The following is a 20,036-nucleotide window of genomic DNA, read 5'->3' as shown; positions in this document are numbered from 1 at the left end:
GGTAAGACCATGCATGTAAAGCTCTTAACCAAGTGCCTGGGACAAAGTAAGTGGTCAATAAATTTCAGTTATGCATTGCCGTACCCTGGGGCAGAGAACTGGAGAGTAACAAAGCTACGACCAAGGTTTCCTGGCTGTCGCCCAGCATCCCCTGGGCTGGGGTGAAAATGGTGATGAAAAAACGGAATCAGCAATGGTGGCTTCACTGACGTGGGCAAGAATAAATTTTTCCAAATATGGCAGCTTTTTCTATGCCTGAAACAAGAGATAGATGGTGCACCTTTACCCAGGCAGACAGGTAAGACAGAACGAGAAGGCATAGGTCACAAAGGTGGGCATGACCTCACTGCAGTGCCAGGGTGTTTCCAGGCGAAACTTCTCTTGACAAGACTTACCGAGAATCATCCTATAACTAGGTCTTACTTCCCAGAGCCTGGGAAGAACACCAGCAGCTTTTCCCAATCCCTGCCTATCATCTCTTTTTCCTTCAACACTGCGGCTCTCCTTTTCCAGAGAATCCAGGGCAGGATCTGGGCTCCCTCCCACCATCCTCTTCCCAGAATTCTCAAGGGTGCCTGGGAGAAGGCATCTGCCCTGAATGAATGGATCAGAGAGATAATTCAGAGTCAGCAGCTGGTTAATAGGAGCTGCTCCATTGTCTGGCTGTAGAGTCCAGCCCGCTAAGCGCATCTGGACAATATCAGAATCACAAAGGCAAGAGATCTTGGAAGGGCTCAGCCCCAGCAGACACTCACAAAGGAAGGAATATGTAGGGAACCAGACAGGCAGGGGTGATGCTCTTCAAAGTCAATGAGTTTATATTAACCATGTTTTTTTTTTTACGTTTCTCTACACAGCTAGAGAAGAGAGATGGGTAGGCTATCAACCCAGAATCAAAGGAAATGTCTAAGTAGAACATTTTCTATAGGTAATGACCAGAATAGTGCCATCACGTGCTATATCAAGTAAGTCGCAAATGACTAGATGCTTTGATCAGTTATTACTGCAGAGTTGTTTTCACATGCCCACTGTTACATCTCACTGCCCTCCTGACTCATACTCAGAGGACTCAGGAGAAATAATGGCTTTCTTATTGTTGCCTCTCAGTTCATTAAAATCTGTATTTCATAGCATGAAGCTAGTTATCTCACCTGAGAGATGCAAAGACTATAAAAGCATGTAAGGAATAAAATGACACCAAATGTTAACACTAAGTAGCTTGCAGAAGCACAAAAAGATTATCTAATAAAGCCGATATCTATCACTCAAAACCAAATAACCAGCGCCAATGAGCTTATAAAGAATGCCACCTCCCAGGGCACAGGAGGGGAGCCTGAACAAATCTGCTAGCTAATGCATAGGGGTCTCCCCCACCACCCACATTAGGATAAAGCCCTGCTTTTACCTCCATGGACCATCCTGTATCCTCCCTTTGAAGCGCTTTGCATCTTTACAATTATTTAAGATCCTTTTTTCCCTACATCTCCCCACCTCCCCAAGCAGGGACCTCACCTGTTTTCCTGACTGCTGTCTTCCAGTGCTTAGCATGGTGCCTGGTGCATAGGAGGGGCTCCATAAATATTTGATGGCCAACTTATGAGAAGATCTCTCTTCCTGAATCCCCTTAGAGAGGACTATAGGTTCATGGCCACCTGCTTCCACAATCTCTTCCTCAGAGGCTACGTAGATAGAGAGGCCAAACCGTCACCCTTCCCACCCATCAAGCCCAGGTTCTACCTCTTTTTAGGTCTGAATCTTAGGCAAATTACCAACCGCTACCCCAGTACTCTGATTTGTTTTCTTTCATAGAACTTATCATCACCTGCCCTATTTTGTTTGTGTGTGTGTTCATTGTCTCCTCCAACCAGAAAGTGAACACCAAGGGATCAAGGACTTTGCTTCATTCACTGCTAAACAGGGACAGTCAATATATGTACAGTCAACATATGTACCAACACCATGGTCACTGACCAGTCAGAATGGATGTTGGCCCCATGGGCTGTACAGGTGCACATCGCCTGTGTATCAAACCTGGCTGTACTCTAGTTCCTAGAACAGGGTCTCGAATTTAGTAGGTGCTCAATAAATATGTGTTAAATAAATGGATGGATTGCAGTCACCCTGTCTGTAAAATTGGATATTTTAGCTACCCGACATATATGGGTTCCTTTCTGCCCCTGTGCCGGTCAGCTCTGGCCAACTAAGGAAGAAGCCAGTCCCTTTCCTCTGGTCCCCAGCCTCTCTCCCACCATAGCAAATGTGACCTCTCTCAACAAGATCTCAGAGTGACAATGTCTGCTGTTTCCACTTCCTACTCTGCTGGAAATTGTGTGTAAAGTCCAATCTGTTATTTCAACCCTATACATCCATTTCTCTCTCTTCTATCAGCCTCCCTTGGCATTACTGCCAGTGGTGAAGAGTCGTATTCGTAGATAGACATTCACGCTCCAAGGATTCATGAGGTTATTATGTACTAGACACTAGAGGAAAAAAATATAAACAAAGCTCTGTCCCTGCCCACAGGTTGCTTATAGTCTAACAATGGAGACAGAGAGGTAAAAGTACAATTACATTGAGAACTCCTGAGAGAAGAGAGTTTAACAAGGCAGAGATTGCGATTCCTAACAAACTTTAATAAAATTAACTTTTCAGAGAAACACACTTGATAAGCACTTAGAGGCTTAGGTTTTGTATCAGCGGGAGCAATTCTGAGCCTCATAGCTGCCTGGGACTTGCAGGACAGTGGCAATGACTCCAGGAAGGATCTGGCCAACAGAATACTGGATGATAAAAAGGAACTGCCCTCCACCCACCCCTCATTCCCCATCTGTCCTTGCCTCTTCTCCGCCTTTCCCTCCCCTCGAGGTGGGGGCAGGGGAAGGGAGGCGGGGCAGAGAAGAGGAGCCAACTGCCAATCATACTATATATGAGCGCACCGTGTCCCGAGGCACGCAGGTGTGAGATTTTGTTACTTATGTTTCTATAGTATGCATATCCGCCCTCTCTGTCCCCTGTGCCCCCCACACGCATCCATGCACACATCTGAGCACGCGCGCCGCGCGCACCCCTACCTCTGAAACAGCCAGGAACAATGCAGGATGTTAACACCCAACTCCAAAGGGATGGCATGGAGGATCACCAAGGCAGGGGCAGGAAGCAAACATCAAAAGAGCTCAAGCACTGGTCCAGAGATCCAGAAACCAAGAAGCAGAAAGTGTGAGCAGTTCACAAGTTAAAAGGATGGGCTGGGGTTGTTGCCTAAGAACCAGTGCTATGGTTTGAGGTGTGGTTCCATGCTCACCTCCACCACTCCTATCCCCAAATAACAATAGTAGTAATAATAATAGTAGTAGTTAAGGTTTGTTGAGAGCTGACTGTGTGTCAGGTACTGTGAACCATTTTATGTAGGTCATTTAATTCTTATAATAATACTGAGTCTGGTTTATTATTATTATTACTCCACAGCCCTTGCTGTAACCACTAGGTTACACAGACTCCCGCCATGTAATATCGCCTCCCAGGTTGAATAAAGAGATTTGAAAGAGTGAGGAAGGCATTCAATCCACTTTTATATAATGATGCTAATAGTAGCGGTAACGGCTAATTCATGGAGCTTTTAGAAAGGAACAGGAACTGTGCCAGGTTCTACACGTATTGCCTCTTTCAAATCTCCTGGTGGCCTCTTTCAAATCTTTAGGTACAAACTAAACTCATACCCATTTTAGAGATGAGGAAACTGAGTACTAGGAGGATGAGTAACCAGCCTAAGGACACACAGCTAATGAATGGTGGAGTCACTATGAGTTAACTGTTGCTCTGCTCTATTCAATTAACATGATTCTACTTGCTTTCCAGGTAGCAGTATTACCCATCAGCGTACTACAATTGGTGATGTTCTCCGTGGTTTTTCTTTTATATTAATATGGTGTTTGCTTAGCACCCTCTGTTGCTGGGCATTCCTATTATTTCCATTTTCTCCTTATCATAAATATTCCTGCTATGAATATTTTTGCATGAACCAATTTCTTACTATTTGTCAGATCAAAGAGACCAGCAATTTTCTAAGCAGGCCCGAGCCAATGCCCAGTGCCTGCAGGAAGTGTTCACATATCTGGCTCCCCCATACTCAGCTCATGGAATTTTGCAAATGTATTTATTGTTACTCATGGAACGTATTATCACAAAATGGGGATTATTTTCATGCATTTAACTGCTAGTGAAACGGTGCCTTTTTCCACATAATGTTTGTATTAGTCTTCTGTGCTGCAGAACAAATTACCACAATCTTAGTGGCTTGAAAGGACACTCATGTATCAGAAGTCCTGGCACAGTGTAAACGCTCTCTCTACCCGGGGTATTTCACGAGGCTGAAGTCAAGATGGTGGCCATCTGAGTTGTCATCTGAAGCTGCAGGTCATCTTCTAAACTCATTGGCAGAATTCAGGTCCTTGCCGTTGTAGAACTGAGGTTCCCATTTTCTTGCTGGCTGTTGGCCAGGGGTCGATCTCAGCAACGGAGGGCTCTTAGGTCCTTGCCATGAGCCCCCTCCCCCATTTTTAGAGCTAGCGACGGCGAATATCCCTCAAATACCCATTCAGGAAGGGCCCAAGCCCTTTTAAGGGTTCACCTGATTAGGAAACACCAATCTGGATAATTTCCCTTTTGATTAACAAAAAAACCAACTGACTATACCATCATATTCACAGATTCTGCTGAAACTCAAGGGAAGGGGGTGACATGAGGTTATATACCTGAGGGGTGGGAGTCTTGAGGGCTGTATTACTTACCTATGGCTGCTGTAACAAATTACCATTATGCTTAGTAACTTAAAACAACATACATTTATACTATCTTTCTGGTCTGGAGGTCACAAGCCTAAAACGGGTCACCAGGACCATCATCTTTTTTTTTTTTTGCGGTACGCGGGCCTCTCACTGTGGCCGCTCCCGTTGCGGAGCACAGGCTCCGGACGCGCAGGCTCAGCGGCCATGGCTCACGGGCCCAGCCGCTCCGCGGCATGTGGGATCTTCCCAGACCGGGGCACGAACCCGCGTCCCCTGCATCGGCAGGCGGACTCTCAACCACTGCGCCACCAGGGAAGCCCCATCATCTTCTTTATGAATATCATCTGTGCTTTCCTGCCCATCTTTTTTTTCTCCCAGATAGCTTTCACTACCAGTTCATCAGATTCTGCTAACTACTTCATTAAATTATTATAATGTAGAAAGCAGAAGAGTCACCTTTATTATCATTAAGCTTTCTCAGCAACTGGAGAGATTAGCTTTCTATTTCTTCCTGTAACTTCATTCTACTAAGGTTTCATAATTTTCCCTGAACAAATTTCTAATGTGGTAGATTAAATTTATTCTCAAGTATTTAAAGGTTTTCTATTATTATTACAACGAATTTAACATGTATGTCAAGAAATCATAACAGGAATGAAAATAATTGTTCAGTTCACTTGTATCTACAACTGTTAGATTAATTTCTGTGTGTTTTCCCAGTAGAGTAAATCCTTGACATTCATGATTGAACAGTCATGGTTTCAATAACTTGCAAGAGACCCTGAGAGGCCATGATGTGTAATAATTTATCATTTTACTGGGGTTCAAAATTGAATCACTCCTGCTGCAAGGTTGCTGTGTAGGAGAAAGTCGTTTTGCTAAGGGGAGTAGCCAGCCACCCAGCATAAGAGCAACACTGGGTATTATACACCCTCCGCCCTCCCCCAGCCCTTTCCCTTGATGAGTCACCACGAATGTTTGCACATTAAAGCCTCTGAGAAATTGTGCAATAAATGAATTTGTCTCATTTTGTTTAATTAGTGTTTCTCAAACTTATTTGAGAACAAACATTTTTCTCATTGTGCACAGTGTACCATGAGACACCAGTTTAGGAAATAATGGTTTAATACTTAACCTAGAGAATGATTACGGGTAAACAATCATTTAAAAGATAATTACCCCCGTTTGACTTCACTTTTACACAAGACATATGCTATGATGTTTTTGAGTTGGAGTTTTCCCAATGGTTTTGAGACTTACCTTGCAGAAGAATACCTTCAAATCATTGGCAGATGTGATGCTTTCCTTTCTTCATTTCCCATTTTTGTGCTATTTGTTTGCCTTGCTGCGTAACCATTTTAGCAATTTTATAGTCTGCCGTTTTATTTTACTTTATTTGTTCATTAAACAAACACATCTGTAGTGCTTGCTGTATACTGTTCTAAGTGCTCTATTAATAACAATTCATGTAACCTAAAACAACCCCATGAATTAGGTGCCATTCTAATTATTCCTATTTTACAGCTCAGAAAAGTGGTTTCAAACGGTGACAAGGCATTCTTGCCTAGATCCTAGTTTTTAAGGAAACCATCACAAATATTTTCCTTCAGTCATAGTATTGGCTCTAATTATAAACATATTATGTAAAAGAAGAAAACATTCTTTTTTATTTGTTTTTAATGTGCCTTTAATCAACATTAAGTATTGAAAGGTACCGATTACCTTTCTTAGCTTCCATTGAGATAATTACGTTTCCTACCATTTTTCTGTCAATGATAATAAGGTATTATGCTACCTTTGTTTTACTTGTTTATAACAGGTCATTTGTTTCAATGTGTTGCTGTGTTTTGCGGGTTAAGATTAAGATTTTATTTCTAAGCTCAGAAATGAATTGAATGACAATTCCCTTCTTTAGGGATGGAGGGTGATGCAAATCGTATTTTCCTCAGAGAACTCAATGTGTCAATATCAATGCAGTGGCTACCCTGCTACTCTGCACTGGACACTGTAGAACGTGGAAGATTCCAGATGGGCTTAATATGAGTAAGAGCAGTGGAAAGGGATGTGGACCTTCTACGGCCACACAGGAAAAAGGATCATGTTCGAGAAGACAGTGATTTTGAGAACTTTGTAAATGCCCCGAATCTGTACAACTGGACACGTGTTTTCTATTATTCCACTGCGGTTTCCCCCAAAGACCTAAGATATTACTGAAATAGAAGTGGCCCCAGATCAACTGAGTGAACACGTTAGCTCTGTATTTATTTATTTATGAGTTCGCCCTTATAAGGGCAGACCCTACATCCATCTTATGGGTGGCTATCTGCCCACCATGTACCCAAGTGCCCAGCATATGGTGAGTGCTCAATAATTAATGATTAAAAGAAGAAATGATGGGGCTTCCCTGGTGGCGCAGTGGTTGAGAATCCGCCTGCCAGTGCAGGGGACACGGGTTCGAGCCCTGGTCCGGGAGGATCCCACATGCTGCGGAGCAGCTGGGCCTGTGTGCCACAACTACTGAGCCCGCGCACCACAACTACCGAAGCCCACACGCTCCGGGGCCCGTGCTCCGCAACAAGAGAGGTCGCCGCAATGAGAGGCCCGCGCACCACAACGAAGAGTGGCCCCCACTCGAAGAGTGGCCCTGGCTCGCTGCAACTAGAGAGAGCCTATGCACAGCAACGAAGACCCAAAGCAGCCAAAAATAAAAAATAATAATAATAATAAATAAATAAAAGAAGAAATGAACCAGCTCTGTGACCAAACCAACTAGTCAAGCTGGTTTTTGAAATGCAGGGCAGCTAGAGACTGGTTCCATGGGTCACCAAGAAAAGAGGTTTTGCAAAGACTTCACCCTCATCTGAAGTCAGTCTGGGGCGGGAGGGAGCAGGAAGCCTGGAGAGATAGAAACAGGGCAGCAGAGTCCCTGGGCCTGGAGAAAGAGTCAGAACCACAAGGTTTTTCTGGCAACTTTCACTCCCTGAGAGACACATCTGTCTCTACAGCCCCAGGTACCCCACCTGGAACGGGCAGTCAGCACTTTGCATCCCAAAAGCTCTCAGAGCTCATGGGGTCAGGACTTAAGGACAGTTAAGGAACCCAGAAAAGTTCTCACCTCCTATAATTATCCCTGACAAGCCCTGAGCCAGTCTCGTCACCTGGTACCTAGTGACCAAAATACATTCAGACCCAGGGAAACAGATGCTGTATATGGACTGAATAGACAGACCCCATCAAGTGAGCAAACTTGTCTCATGCACTTCTCTTTTTTCTTTCCATCTTCATTCATATCTTTATTGCCTCCCCACTCGGTTCCTTTCTCCATTCCAAGCCCTCCCTCCTATCCCATTTGGGTCTGATGCCCTTAAGTCTCCCTTCCTCCATCTCAGAGGCCAGATTCATGCTTCTGCCCCTGTTCCAGTCTCTCCCTCTGGGCCCTGTTGCCCTCTCTTCCTGCCTGCTCCTCTGTCCCTGCCCCTGTCCTGGCCTGTCTACCCGCCTCGCCCCTTCTCCCCCTTTGTCCCATCACTAGGATCCTGTGGGTGTGGATTCTGTGACTGCTTCGTTCTCTTCTCTATCATCTTGGTGGGGTCCATAGCCAGCTCTCCTGTTGCTCAGAGATGTGGAGGCAGTTGCTAAGAGACAGTGAAACGTCAGTACCTGGCCCTCGAGGAAAGAAAGGGAGCGAAAAAGGGAGAGAGGAGGGGAGAGAGGGAGGGAAGGGGGAGGGAGGGGAGGACCTGGCAGAAGCCACATACCCCAGCAGCCTCAGCACTAGCTGAGTTTCGGGAAGAAGCATTCGGATTCTGTGAACTTTCTTCTAAGCATCCTCTCTCTGATTCCCCTTTTGAGTAAAAGAAAGGAAACGGCACGGGGACCACAGGACGGGAAACCACAGAGGATGCTGCCCAGGGATCCCGGAGCCATGGAGGAGAGGCCGGGGGAGGGGACAAGCCTGTGAGGCAATCTCTTCTCCTGGAGCAGCGAGCGAGCGGGGATTCCAGGATGAGGGAGGGAGCCCCGTGTCTGCTGCAGATTGATGGCTGTGTCCTTGGAACAGAGTAAGTGGGCTCCTGTGGGAGTGCAGGGGGAGACCTTGGGGCTGAGAAAAAGGAGTCTGGTTAAGGGGAGCTGGGGTGATTTCCCAGTGGGGGGGATTGAGGCTGGAAGCGGTGAGAAGAGAGGCAGTGCCGGACGAGGGGGTGAGGGGAGGACAAGTGAGGACAGCAAGTGGGTGCGAGAGAAATGAGGGGCCACGGCGGATGCGGGGTGGGTAGCGAGCTGAGACACTGGGTGTGTCATCACGCTCAGCCTCTCTGCCTGACCCAGTGTGGGTGTGGGCTCCCACTGCGGGGCAGAGGGGAGAGTGGAGTGTTTGTGGAAAAGGATGCTGGGATTAGGGGTGCGCACCAGGGGTGAAAGATGGTGGGGGCAGACTGGGAAGGAGGCTCTGCAGGTATGCGTATGCAGAAGGAAGCGGGAGAGAAAACTGGGGAGGTGTGATGGCCGGGCAAAATATGGGGGAGTCACAGGAGAAGAACAATGCTCGTGTGTGTGTGTGTGTGTGTGTGTGTGTGTGTGTGTGTGTGTGTGTGGCGGGGGGGGAGATGGGAGTGCTGAGTGTGGAAAGGGGGTGTGCAAACGGCCAGTGTGTGTATGCATTTTTTCTTAGAGAGTTATTCGAAGGTGGGGTGTTGGGTGCTGATGTGGGTGGGGCTAGGAGAAGAAGCCAGTGCACCTAGCCCAGGACAGACACCTAGGAGAAGGATGGCTGCAGGTCGGCGGGGGGAAGGTTAGTGGGTGACAACAATATGAGAGTGGGGTCTGTCCCCACACTTGAGAGACAGTAAGCAGAGAACTTTGCGGTTGGTGGCCAAGAAGGCAGCCAGGGGAGGCAGCCAGGAACCTAGGAGGACAGCAGAGAGGACACGCACTGGTTCGCTCTGCCTGAGTGCTTTCCTTGTTGACACAGGGAATTCGGCTTCCGCCCACTGAACACGGAGCCCGGCTTGGGAAGTCCATCCCCTGAGCTCTCCTAGCCGACCCTCATCCTGCACCTCCGGGACACATGGCTCTTTCCAGCCGCAGTGGCCGACCGTGGGGCTCCTCCCTTCCCTGGGGATTTCGGTAGACACTGAGGCTGAGTACCGAGGCTTTCAGAGGCCCATGGAGACCCCCTCCCCTCCGGGTTCCCTTCCCCAAACGCCCACTCCAGGACCCTCTTGGACTCGAGCCCACTGGGCCGTCAGTAGCAATGGCCTCTGAGACCTTGAATGCGGGAGGTTCAAAAGCAGCCCTGGCCTCCTAATGGGTCCCAGACTTGGGACAGGGCTTGGGGGTTTGCAGACATGCCAGGACCTTTAAAAGGCACCTTCCCTGTCCTCCAGTCCCCCTCCCATCTCTCAGACATGGTCCAGAGAGGAGCACCCAGAAGTCATGGGTGAGAGGGACATAAAAGACCTGCAGGGACCCTTCCCCGACCTGCTGGCAGCTGGTCCAGCCCCATCCTTGGGTCATTCCTTTCTCAAGCTTTGATCATCTTTTCAGACCCTGGGGGACCTCAGCTGGGTGTACGGCCCCCTAGGCCCCAAAGGGGACTTCCTGTGGAGCTCACGCAGGGAGCCCTCTGGTGCTTAGAGGCTCCTGGGAAAGGCTGGAGCCATGATACCACGTGCCGCCAAGCCCACCTGCCAGGGCTCTGGCCCCTGATGCAGCTGCCTTTCTAAGACACTGACTCTTGATTCCATGGACACAGCCCCAGCCCCGATGGCCTCCCTTCAGCACCGCTCTTGCCAGCAGCCTAAGATGGGTGACACCTGGTCCCAGCTGCCCTGGCCTGGGCCCCCCCGCCCGGCCATGCTGCTGGTCTCCCTCATCTTGGCCGCAGGGGTGATGCCCTCGGATGCCGGCACCAGCTGCCCGGTCCTTTGCACGTGCCATAACCAGGTGGTGGATTGCAGCAGCCAGCGGCTCTTCTCCGTGCCCCCGGACCTGCCGAGGGACACTCGCAACCTCAGCCTGGCCCACAACCGCATTGCCGCCGTGCCGTCTGGCTACCTCACGTGCTACATAGAGCTCCGGGTGCTGGATTTGCGCAACAACTCCTTGGTCGAACTGCCCGCGGGCCTCTTCCTGCACGCCAAGCGCCTGGCACACCTAGACCTGAGCTACAACAACCTCAGCCACGTGCCGGCCGACATGTTCCAGGCCGCCCACGGCCTCGTGCACATCGACCTGAGCCACAACCCGGGGCTGCGGAGGGTGCACCCGCGGGCCTTCCAGGGCCTGGCGCAGCTCCGGGACCTGGACCTCAGCTACGGGGGCCTGGCCTTCCTCAGCCTCGAGGCTCTCGAGGGCCTGCCGGGGCTGGTGACCCTGCAGATCGGCGGCAACCCCTGGGTATGCGGCTGCACCATGGAGCCCCTGCTGAAGTGGCTGCGGAACCGCATCCAGCGCTGCACGACGGGTAAGGGAGGGAGCCCGGCCCCGCGGACAGCAAAGGCTCCGCGGGAGAGGGAGGGACTTAGAGACCCTGCGCACCTGCTGAGGGCCGACCCGGGCTCGCCTCCTCGTGCACCGGTCTTGCACTGCCCAAGTCTTTGCCGAGTTCTTGCTGTGCGTGCCCGGTGCAGGGGACCCGGCATTAATGAAACAGACGCCACCCTCGCCCCTGTGGCCCTGATGACCTAATGAGGTAGACAGAGAGCAAACAAGTAAGAACAGGTCATTAATAATAGACAGTGTTTATTGAGCGTCCACCGTGACCTTCCAACTTGGTAGGTGTTATCTCATTGGACCCCACTCTTATTATCCCCATTTTACAAGTGAAGACACTGAGGTTTAAAACAATGAAAAGACTTGGCCAGAGTCACTCATTTAGAAAGTGGCAGAGCTGTGGATAAAACCCAGGTTTATTTGACTTCTAAGCTCTGTTCTGCTCTACCAGATTGCTTTTTAAGTGTGCTAAGTACTAGAAGAAATAGAAATGGTTCACCCCATTTATTGTAGTACTTACTATCTGCCAGGCCCTATTCTAAATATATTACATGTTTTAGCTCATCTCATCCTCACAAGAACCCTGGTGAGACACCACACACACACACACACACACACAGAGGAGGAAATCAAGGCACAGAGAGGCTCAGTAACTTGCCCAACGTCCTACAGCCGTTAAGGGTTGGAGTCAGGATTCGAACCCTGGCAGCCTGGCTGCCCTCTGGCTGTATCCCGATGAGTCAGGTTCTAGGCTACCAGGAGTGGGCAGGACTTGAGTTCTGGGCTGGCCAAAGGGCCTTGGCAGAATTCTGCAAGTTTTGGGCATGGAGTGTGGATCTGAGAAGAGAAACTCTTATGTGGCTATTTAACGAGCCAGCCTCTACTGGGAATGGACTGGGGACTGAAGGAGCCTGAACCCCACAGGCTCAATGAGCCTGCAGGCAGGCAGTGTTGAGCTGTGGTCCCCAGCCACCAGCTCTCCTGTGTGGCAGCACCGAACCTCTGCAGTAGGGCTAGCCGGGGGGGCGCCACCCGGGGGCTTTCCCAGAGCCTGAGCTCAGAGCGAGTTCAGAAGCAGTGGTGCTGGATGAGGTGGGAGGGAGAGGAGGACTGAGTGGGGAGCCCAGGATCAAAATAGTTTGCGGGGGGCTGTGGGTCACGATTCCAGTGTTCCCACAGAACTGCGGGAGGAAGATCTCTGGGACCAAAATAGCTGGGGACCGAGATGGGCTGAGGGGAGGGCACACGAGGGGAAGCCTGGCTGCCTGGATCGATCTCCCCACTAGCCTAACCTCTGCAGGCTGCACCTCGTCCCCTCTCTCTTGTGCACTAAGGACAGAAAAGGCCCGCAGGGTTCCTCCACACACAGGGGCTTCTCCTCTTCTGGGATCTCGGAGGTCCCTGCTGCCCTTCGGAAGAAGCCCAGGCTCCCAGTGAGCAGGAGAGGGGTCCAAGATCCCATCAGCGAAGGCTCATGTCCGTACAGATGAGGGACCCAAGTTCCAGAGAGGGAAAGTGACTGGCCACAGGCCACAGCCAGAGATGCAGCTTCCCTGTTCCTCCATAGAACACACTTTGCATGATGACACACTCTCCAGGATATTTCGTCTTGGAGGCAAAGAACTTGCCAGTCTAGGTAGGACTAGGTGACACTCTTCCCTTTGTCTTTTTCTGCTTCTTCCTCCCTTTTTCTTCATGGGATTCCCATTACTATCCCTATCTTTTGGACAAATCCCAACACAGAGAAACATAGGGAGATCTTGGGATATAAATCAACTTCGAGACTGGTCCCTTGACTTACCAGAGGGCTTCGTCAACCCCCGGGCTCCCATCCTGCCCTCCTGCAGGCTCTGTCAGTTGCCCTCAGGGTCCCCACATCCCCCAGCCTTGCAATGCATCACCACCACCCCATTCATTCACTCAATAGACTTTGGGATTCAGCATCTTCTGGTTCTGGATGTTCAACTCCAGGTGCCATCTCGTCCTGGCTGGAGTCTGGGGTCCTATGCATACAGCCTACAGAGACCCTTCAGCCTGGGCTTTGGGGAAGGTTGCAGCCTCCCTCTGAACCTGACTCTCCATTTCTAAGGAGAATCATGCTCATCCGTTTCTCAAAAGAGTCAATCCAAGTCCATCATTTTATTCTTCTCCCTCAAAGACGGCAGAATGAATAAACACCATTTATGCACCACATAATTTAAAAAGCTCCTTCACATTGACTTTCTTAGACGATTGAGACCAAACTATCCCCTTCTTACATTTCCCATTTCTTCATAAGAACCAGAAGAGCAAGAAAGACTTGCCCAAGGAGAGAGTTGGATTAATATTTACCCACTGAACGAAGGAGTGGCCGGCTGTTGGAAGGCCAGTGCTGGCACTGCGAGGCAGAACTGCTCTCTGCCTGCCGCTCTCCCTCCCAAGGCAGAGAAAGATGCAGCCACTGACAGCCACCATGCGTTTGTACCAGTGACCCTGGAAGGGTGAGCTGGGGCCATCAGTGATGGAGAGAACAGCAACCCCACCGAAGGAGAAGCCCCTCCTGTAGAAGTCTGTGTGCAGAATATGACCCCACTGACCTGTCCAGAAAGACCAACCTAGGATGACAATAAAAACACGCACCTATGTAGTACTTACTGTGTACCAAGAATATATCATTTCTGTAAGTTAATTCATAGAATCCTCACTACAATCCCATGACACAGTTACTTTTATTATCCTTATTTTATAGATAAAGGAACCACAACACAGAGGTGTTAAATAACTTAGGCATAATCCTACAGCTAGGGAGGGATAGAGAGGGGATTTGAACCAAGGCCGATAGCTCCAGAGCCCAAACTCTTAACCCTACACACTCTGTGTATCTGGAAAAGCCATATGGGGTAGTAGAAAGACCCAATGCTTTGGAGTTGGACAGAGTCATTCATTCACATATTCAATTAACAAAGGTTAATTGAGCATTTAATGGGCAGGCCTCTGTTCTAATGCTAAGGATACTACAGGAAGAACTTATATTCAAAAGGAGAAAACAGATAATAAACAAACTGTGAGACAGTGATAATTACAATGGGGAAAAAAATAAGCAAAGTAGGTAAGAGAGAGAAGGCCCAGAGAAAAGTGAAGTGGGGTTGCTGTTTTATATAGAATCCGAAAGGAAGGCCTCACTGAGAAGTTGATATTCAAGCAAAGTCCCAGAGGCGGTGAGGGCCTGAGCTGTGCAGAGATCCAGGGGAGAAGCACCCTCACGAGGGGACAAATGCAAAGGCTCCCCCTCCCCACACTGAAAGGGGACATGCTCGGGGTGATGGAAGAATGAGCAGGAGGTGTGCGTGGATGGATCCGAGCAAACCAGGAAGAGAGTGGAAGGGATGGGGAGGTTCTTCTGGGAAGGAGAAGAAGCCTGGGGAAGGTTTCAAGCACAGAGTGACATGGCAGGACTTCAGGTTTAAAAGGATCACTCAGCCAGCTGTGTCGAGGTGGATTAAGGGCAGAAGCCTAGAAACCAGTTGGGAGGCTATTGTAAGAGATTACAATGATGATGAAATCCCACAGAAGTCCCAGATCTGCCGTTAGCAGGGGCTACGGGACTTTAGGCAAGTTACTAAAGTCTCCGAGCAGTGATCTCCACCTCTATAAAAACATATATAGGGGCTTCCCTGGTGGCGCAGCGGTTGAGAGTCCGCCTGCCAATGCAGGGGACACGGGTTCGTGTCCCAGTCCGGGAAGATCCCACGTGCCGCGGAGCGGCTGGGCCCGTGAGCCATGGCCGCTGAGCCTGCGCGTCCGGAGCCTGTGCTCCGCAATGGGAGAGGCCACAACAGTGAGAGGCCCGCGTATCACACACACACACAAAAACCCATATATAAGGCTCAAGAGGGAGGGGATAAGAGGACATATGTACGCATATGGCTGATTAGCTTTGTTGTGCAACAGAAACTAACACACTATTGTGAAGCAATTATACTCCAATAAAGATCTATTAAAAAAATTAAAAAAAAAAAACTTGCTGTGAGGGTTGTTGAGGGCACTAAAGAAGGTGAGTGAAACTTTTGGCACACGGAAGAAACTTCATAAAAACCCAGCTTCTCCTGGGAGGGGCAGGGGCTCCCTCTTCCTGCTCTCCCCTAAGCCACTCACCCTCCCTGGCTTCTGTGTTGCAGATTCTCAGCTGGCTGAGTGCCGGGGCCCCCCAGAAGTCGAGGGCGCCCCACTCTTCTCCCTGACCGAGGAGAGCTTCAAGGCCTGCCACTTGACCCTGACCCTGGATGATTACCTCTTCATCGCCTTCGTGGGTTTCGTGGTCTCCATCGCATCCGTGGCCACCAACTTCCTCCTGGGCATCACGGCCAACTGCTGCCACCGCTGGAGCAAGGCCAGCGAAGAGGAGGAGATTTGACCCGGGTACCTCCACGCCGCTGACCACCGGGCACCCTCCCTGGCTGCCCACTCTGGCTCTGCCCCGGCCAGAGTGGGCAGCCAGGTCGTGGCTCAAGCAAGGTCAGGAAACTACCTTCGTGTGAGCTTCTACGGTGGGCCAGACACTGTGCTAGGAACTGGGACCGACCTACACCTTTGCCCCTCAAGGCACTTACCTCGGATAGAGGAGAGAGAGTCGAAAACTCTTCCCTTTAAGACCTTTTATCAGCACACTGAGTACATAGTTATGGAAGCCCAGAGGAGGGGTCATCAACTGTGTCTAGAAAAGTCCAAGAGAATTATAAGAATGGAGGTGATTTTTGATGACCCAGGTGAACTGGGTCATCAAAAAATTGTCTGCTTTGTCCATAGACAAAGAAGGACAGACAGAAGCCAATGACAGAGACCAGAGTATGCCTGGTGTGTTGAGAACAGTGAACGATACCTGTGACTTCAATGTACAGAGCGGAAGTGACACAGGACCAAAACTTTCCCCCCGACACCCAATCTGTCAGCCCTCGGCGTTGCCCATCACTGCCTCTGAGGGCGAGAACACCTCCATGCCAGCCCCCTGAGCCTCCTCCTACCAACAGCTGCCAGGTGAGACCACCTCCTGTTGACTGCCCTCCCCCCATCCTATGCGGCCAATTGTAGCATGCTGGCGAGGTCCAGGTAGCAAACTGAGGATGGACACCTTCAGTGCTCTTCTCCTACCCCTGTCTTTTGCCTCTCACTCGAGCCTGGGCTTCAGAAGAGGGAAGCAGGAGTCCTGGCACCCTGGGACTCCTAATCTTGTGACTGTTCTTGCCACGGTGCTCATGCCAAGGGATCTCGACAGGGCAGCGCACCATGGGCTGCAGCCCTGTAGCATGATACCCAGGACGGAAGGAGGAGAAGGCCGCCACAGTCGTAACCATCAGAGGATTTGCTCCCCCTTCTAAGCAACTCACCCACTTCAGCATAAGGGTGAGAGAGCTGTTAATTACCCAGCACTTGCTGGTGTCAGGCACTGTGATAAGCTCTCTCCAGAGACAATTCCCTTTAATGCACACAACAACCTCTTGAGGTGAGCACTGCTGTCCCCATTTTACAGATGAAGAAATTAAGGCTCAGAGAGGTTAAGTCACATGCTACTTAACGAGTAAAATAAAATCTGTGCTCTTCCTACTACCCCATTCAAGTTGGGGAACATCACAATTCCCTCTAAAGTTATCTAAGTTCAAATTCCAACTTGATGAAGCTCCCAAAAAGGACCAGGCATTCTCCTGGGTACTTTTAAATCTGCTGAGTCATTGATTTCAATTCTCCCAGCAACACTGCCTAGTGAGTTTTATGATTCCCATTTTACAGATGAATTAATTGTAGAGAGCTGAGTATCTTACCCAACATTATCCGGATAAACTCTAGAAGGAAGGTGATAGGCAGCTCCATTCAGGGAACCATGTCTAAGCAGTCAAAAATCAAGTAATCTCATGTGCGAAGCACAACTATCATCATCATCATTGTCATCATCTTCATTGTCAGTTTCATCATCTTCATCATTATCTTCCCTGTATTTGTTCAGTGCTGGACAGTTTGTGCAGGTACTTTGGCATCATTCTCCTTGACTTTGCACGACCCTGTGTGGGAGACAAGCCCGACATCATTACTCTTATTCTACAGATGGAGCAATAGAGATTCAAGACTGGGTGTGACCTGCTTACACAGCAGGGTTGCGACTCAACTCCATCTCGTTTCTCTTTCCAGTGCTTTCCCAGGTGCTTGAGGAAGAAACTGCCTGGGAGGGCTGGGTAGTGGGTCCCTAGGATTCACAGCCATGAAGGTCCTAGTAGATCAGCTAAATAAAGGGCAGTAAAATCAGGTGCCCTGCAGATTTAGATGTGCTCAGGGCACATCAGCCCCTGAAACAGAGAAGCAGCACAGATAACATCTGAATAGGAGACACCTGCCTTACAACGTGTAAATAACACATCAAGACCGGTGGCCACGGTGGTAGTCATGCAAGAAATAAGACCTCTGGAAAACAGGAGAGGAAGCTGCGTTCCTACTTGAGCCCTGCTGTGCAGTTTTGCAAGAGATACAAAGGAAGCAGGAAAGCAGTGGGATGAGAGCCTCTGCAGGATAGGGGAAGACTTTAAGACCCAGTCCGATATGTTGGCAAGGCTGTGGCCAAAATGAGAATTAAAACGAGGACATTCTACCTTGCCTTCAGCTCCAGCAAGCTTGCATCACCCATCCTCCTGGCACATCATCTTCCAAGAAGTCTTCCCCTATTCATGCTTCCCTGAGCTAGTCAACCAAAAGAGTGCCCGAAACTTTGCTAGACCTGGGGTACTTGAATCTTGTCTCCTCTGCATCTCACTTACAACACCTGGGTCAGAACCCCGCTCCCGTGAGAACGGGAGCAGAACTGTGCCCACTGTCTTCTTCAACTGTGTCCAAGGACGAGCGGACCAGGGCCGCTCTCTCCACGAGTCAAGCTGACAGCCTAAAGTATTTGAGGAAGAACTTTTAGAAATAATAGTCCTGACACAAACAGTTAAACCTCTCACAGAGGGACACCATATACATCTATCATAATCTCTTAGAGACTCTGGTTTGCTGAAATATAGTTAACATATTTTAAGACATGTGATTTTTTTTTGCATAGAACTAGACCAAACAAGCTAGCCCTTGAGATCAAATGTCCATTCTAATAATACTGTTTAGTTCCCATTAATGGCAAACCTTTCTGAGTAGGATACAGGCTTTTAAAGAACAGATGCTTCTCCAGCTACTAGAAGGTCCCCAGTTAACTAACCCACAATGTAGAAAGCATTTAACTTCCCTACCGCCAAGGAATTTGTGCTTCTTCCCTGCCTGCCACCACCACCATCTCGTGCAGGCTATCAGAAGCAAACTTCTAGTGGTATGCTTCTAGGGATAATCTAGCAGTCCTGGTTGGAACTCTTCCCACAACCCTACTGACCAAGAACCCATGATGTTGCCCCTACAAGGCTTCATTAGGTTTTCTCCAGACTGGTTAACACGTAAGCCTGGAGGTATCTCTGAGTCCATGTGTCTGTTCATGAGGTTCTGTGGATGTTGGGTATCTACTGATATGAGGCCAATCTCTCTGGAGCCTGAGTTCAGTTCTCTGACATGGTCTACCCAGCTGTCTGTTTACTGTATCGCTTACTACACTAAAATGGAATCCCATTAGGGTTGGGGTAGGAATAGCTGCTCAGAAAATATATGAGAGACAAGTATGTAGCTGAGGCAGCCTAATGACAGCCTGATTGCTTCTCTACCCCTCAGAGATCTGTCCTCATCACAGAAGATTTTTTCATGCCGGGCCTGAGGATAGCAAAGTTTAGGTAACCAACAGGGCTATGATGGTCAAGGTCTGGACCAAGAAAATTGTTCTTTAGAAAAGACCCCACATCTGTACACACCACTCTGGACAAGTTGCCTCTGGTCACCCTATGACAAACCCTCATCTGTATCTCCATTCCTGCAGGGATTCCCAGGAAACCCCGCAGAAATAGATCCCCTGAGTTGCTATAGAGTTTACTGGTTCCTTTCAAGGAACTTGGTGTACGGAATTTGAACAGAACAAGACAGCTACTTCTCCATCAGGGAAGACCTAGAACCCCCATTTTCCCTAGAGATGTCTTTGTTTGTATCACTCTGACATCCTTTCCAGCTCTAGAAGAGTAAAAAGAGACACCTTTGTCCACGCCTCAAAAGAACATCTTCCCAAAGCTAGAGAAATTCATCTGCTCTCCCCACTCCAGAAGCAGGCAAAAGGGAAGTGAAGGAGGAAGTTGCAAGGTCCTTTGCAAATCACCGTCGTGTTTGCCACAGCACTGGGTGGAGAGTTCTGGATGCAGAGAGCTCTCGACTGTGGAGTGCTGTTGTCTGGGGGCGGGAGGGTTAGGGCAGGGAGGGGAAAGGGAAGATGCCAACCTTTGTATGGAGATGATTTTATAACCATGCACTTTTGTAACTGTGAAGAATTTTTCATAAATGTACATTAATAAAAAAGAGTGTACAGTTTAACAAATTTTCTAAAGAGTTGTGAAGAGGAGGAAGGGGGAGGGAGGCAGAAAAAGAAAGAGAGAGAGAAAGGAGCTAGGCGGAATCAAGAGAATGTGTGCCAAAATATACACACAAAGGGCCTATGGGGAGGGTGTAGATGGGAATAATTAGGAGGTGTGCCAGCCATGGAAGGGCATGTGTGGGAGTAGAAGGAACATCACAGAAGCATATTTCTACCAGGCAAAAAAGAATACACTTGCGTCTGTAGGCACACACCCCTATGTGTAGGCATATTTTGGTGTCTGAAATTACACAAAGAGGAGA

At 49.1% G+C, this 20,036-nt stretch overlaps 1 protein-coding gene across 1 annotated transcript; it reads left to right on the top strand.

Annotated features, from left to right (window-relative positions):
- The first annotated feature begins 7,721 nt into the window (after positions 1 to 7,721).
- LRRC55 (leucine rich repeat containing 55) lies at positions 7,722 to 19,679 on the top strand. Its single transcript, XM_067748997.1, has 3 exons — positions 7,722 to 8,845; positions 9,757 to 11,250; positions 15,437 to 19,679. Exons 2-3 carry the CDS (start codon positions 10,530 to 10,532, stop codon positions 15,670 to 15,672), a joined length of 957 nt encoding a protein of 318 aa, XP_067605098.1. The 5' UTR covers positions 7,722 to 8,845; positions 9,757 to 10,529; the 3' UTR covers positions 15,673 to 19,679.
- The last annotated feature ends 357 nt before the right edge of the window (positions 19,680 to 20,036 follow it).

This window comes from Pseudorca crassidens, chromosome 9 (genome assembly GCF_039906515.1).
Source record: "Pseudorca crassidens isolate mPseCra1 chromosome 9, mPseCra1.hap1, whole genome shotgun sequence".
Classification (NCBI taxonomy): Eukaryota; Metazoa; Chordata; class Mammalia; order Artiodactyla; family Delphinidae; genus Pseudorca; species Pseudorca crassidens.
The sequence above is the reverse complement of the archived record's forward strand: the minus strand, read 5'-3'. Positions and strand labels throughout refer to the sequence as shown.